The 3,504-nt window shown below is 48.6% G+C and overlaps 1 protein-coding gene across 1 annotated transcript in view; it reads right to left on the bottom strand.

The window, feature by feature from the left end:
* Ndc80 (NDC80 kinetochore complex component) overlaps positions 1–2,758 on the bottom strand; it is a 32,528-nt gene extending 29,770 nt beyond the window's left edge. The window contains exons 1-2 of the mRNA XM_021217997.1: positions 2,612–2,758; positions 488–597 (exon numbers count right to left, since the gene is read on the bottom strand). Coding sequence (XP_021073656.1) covers positions 488–588 — 101 coding nt within the window. The 5' untranslated portion in view covers positions 589–597; positions 2,612–2,758. The remainder of the gene's footprint in view (positions 1–487; positions 598–2,611) is intronic.
* Between the last annotated feature and the right edge of the window lie 746 nt (positions 2,759–3,504).

The following is a 3,504-nucleotide window of genomic DNA, read 5'->3' on the forward strand; positions in this document are numbered from 1 at the left end:
GAGAGAGAGAGAGAGAGAGAGAGAGAGAGAGAGAGAGAGAGAGAGACACTACAACAAGCTTTTCCCTTGGACACCTGCCCCCAAACTTGAGGAAATTACTTTATAGCTTATCAGCAAAACAAATAAATCTGCTTCAATTTTATTACTATCTTTAGTAGCTGGAAACATCTTAATAAATTATGAGTTATACCACGGTGCCTACTTAAATGGCTCATGACAAAGGAAAAAGAGGAAAGCAAGCATTGACAGTCATTTTATAGCACACCCAGTAAAGAATCTGACTTTGGGAATTGGAGAGACAACGAGCTAAAACCTAGCATTGTATCCACTTTTAGATTTTATTGCCCCCCACCCCCTAATCCAGTACTACTAGGAAGAGACAGGATTCACCAAGACATCACTTACACTTTTGTACTAACCATTTCTGGCACTTTTTTGCTCTAGACAGTAAGGCAGGCGGCTGAGAACCACAGGGGAAGGCACTTACATTTGAGGGGTATGAAGGCCAGGTTTATTGAGGTCCAGGGACCTTAACTCCTGCATAGAGAGGCGGCCAGCACCACAGGTGGAAACTGAACTGCGCTTCATTCTTGTAACCTAATTCAGGATTTCAGTGTTAGGAAAATGTTCCAGATTCAAGTAGTTCATCAAGCAACAATTATTATCTTTATCCTCTAGTAGAAAAGCAACTAAGTTTGTTTCTTTATGACAATCGTTTCCTTGTATGCTATATCTGTTCATGTAAACTGAAGTTCTTACAAAGAACACCTATGCAACTTCAAGTATTGAATACTTAAACACCAGACACCTATAACACAATGCAAGAATGAACAGTGTATGATTTCTGCATCACACAGCAATTCATGATCACAAAATTTCTGTATGTAAGCCCCCGAGCACATCACTGCTATCTCTTGTGTCTATTTCCATGGTAACATGTGGGCTGCCTGACAAGAAGTTTCAGGTTCCTTTACTTCTCCCTCAAAATGTTTCCTTTGGTTTCAAAGAGTGTAGAAGTACTTCTTAGGGGGTTTTCTTACTCCCCCTTTGCTCCCAAGGAACGGCATGGTGCTTCTTCAACACACTTCAGCCAGTTTTGGCTCCCGAGTGAATGACATAGAGACCTGGGGTTTGTACTAACAAGTTGCTGGCACTAAGCTGGGCAGGCTCTGAGCTTTTCTAACTCTGTATGGCTGCCTACTGCCCAGAAACATGGTCTTTTACCTGCAATCTGAGGTATGCCTTGGCTCACCCTGGTCCATGCACGTGTTCTTCTGGCTGTTCCCTTCCTGACATCTCTGGTCTATCCACACGGTCTCTTCACAATTACTTCTCTGGTCTCTTTAGGACCTGTGACTGGGATCAGAGTCCCGCCCAATTCTTGTCTTCTGCCCAGCTAATTGGCTGTTCAGCTCTTAATTAACCAATCAGAAGAGATGAAAAACATTTTTTTACATAACATTGAGACCGGAGATGCTGACCAAGTCAACCCCTGGATTACAACCAGACTTCTGGGCATAAAAATCGGTCTCTAACTACACAGTGCACAAACACTATTACTTAACTACACCTGGTTTACAATTAACCCACTGTTTCTCAGTTAATACTCACTACTGTCTTTCTGGTTCTAATCGCCCTTTCTGTTGCAGACGTCCCTGGAGCTAACTGTATTTGATGTTAATTCTGTTCTCCAGTGAGAAGCGTGGAATAAGGAATGAGTCAGCACTCAGGCGATTACCTGTAAACCTTCTTCCCACCTTAATTTATAAATAAAGGCTAGAGCTGGTGATTGAGTGGAAAAAAGAGGGGAAGATGGAGCTGAAGGTTTTGGGAGAAAAGGGGAGAGAGAGAGAGAGAACACGAACGAACGACTGAGGAGGAGGAGAAAGAAGCAGAAGCACCTGGCCTGGAGAAGTTCTAAGGGGTCTCTTATATGGGGATGATGGTAGTGTAGTGGTAGATCTGCCCAGTGTCGGCGCACAGCATGGATTCATATCAATTGAGTTGTGTTTTCATTGCCCAGGCTTATTTGGGTTGGAGATTTACTACCACGCCCGGGCTTATTTGGGTTGGAGATTTACTACCACACCTTTTAACAAAGATAAACAAACCGGTTCACAACACAGGCTGCTCCCACTTTTAAAACAAATTATCAAAATAATGTCTACGTTGGATCGTGTCTCCATCTCTGCAGCATCCGACACCATATGCACTCGGCTCTAGCTCCCACAGAGGGTTAGACAGATCGCATTTTCTTGCTGTTGTTTTGTTTTGAGCTAGGGGTCGAGAGTCAGACCCTTTGGCGCGCTCGGCTGTGCACGGAGCCACACCCCTCCTTGTTTTGGTGGCTTGCGTTCCACCAAATGTTACTTTCCTGATGTCACTGGTTGCCAGTCCACGTCCGTACCAGGCTTTTAAGATGCAGCATCAGGACGAGAACACAGCTCACCCATCCGCTTTCCCCTGTCAGTCCCCACCTGATAACATCACCTCCTCCCGCTACGAACGTTGCAGAGCCGGACAGATCCCACCCCAGCTCCCTCGCAAAAGTCAGCTCCAGCGCCGCGGACCATTTTAACACAGACAGAGCTGATGCCATCTCAGGACTTACCCTTCGCTCAGCTTCTCAACGACACCCAGCGCCCAGCTTGCAGTAAACGGTACGACTGCCCGCGAAAACAGCCGCCAAAAACGAGAGCATCCGCCTCGGTCAATCCACGGCGGTTTGAATTTTAAAGTTTCCGCCCGCGCCGACGTCCGGACTGCGACGGCGAGGGCGCATGCGCGCTCGCTCAGCGCCCGCCCTCGGCGCCGGAAGTGTCCGCACGAGCGGCACAGCGCGCTCCGGGCTCCTCCCAGGCCGGCGTCGGCGTCGGTGACCCGCAGGGAGTCCCGCCCTGTCCGGGAAGCTGGCGTCTAGGACGGGTAGCGCAGTCGGGGCGGAGCGGCCCGAGCCCTCCTGGAGGCGAGTTCCGTACAGCAATACGGCTCCGTCCTGGAAGTCGAAAGCGCGGGTTTGCCTCCGATGGGATGGAGGCCAGGACCCGAGCCGATGAAGCGGCGTGAGGTTCCTGACGGTCGGAGAGGCTGTCGAGGGTGGCGGTGGAAGAGCCTGAGGGATGTTTATCATCAGGCTGCCTCAAGTGCTGTGGATTCCCGCCGCCCAGCGTCGGAACTGCAAGCAGGCGTTACCAGTTCCCGGATGGTGGTGGCCTGTCCCTGGGCTAAAGTGTAGATGATTTCCCGGATCTCGGCGCTATTGTGCCGTTCGCTAGTTTTGAGCTAAGCAGTCCTTTTTTTTTTTTTTTTTTTTTTTTGAGTTTGAGTTTGAGTTTGAGGTTCCCTAGCGGTCACAGTGTCTCCTCACTTCACGCCCCACTTTCACTGGGAAACCAAAATCTCAGGTATCACCAAGATCTCCATCACCAAATAGCAGTCAGCAGATATATTAGCAGGCGTTATATTTCAGACTCTGTGAGCAGCAGTTCATTGACTTCTCCAAAC

Source organism: Mus pahari, chromosome 18 (genome assembly GCF_900095145.1).
Source record: "Mus pahari chromosome 18, PAHARI_EIJ_v1.1, whole genome shotgun sequence".
In the NCBI taxonomy this organism is placed as follows: domain Eukaryota; kingdom Metazoa; phylum Chordata; class Mammalia; order Rodentia; family Muridae; genus Mus; species Mus pahari.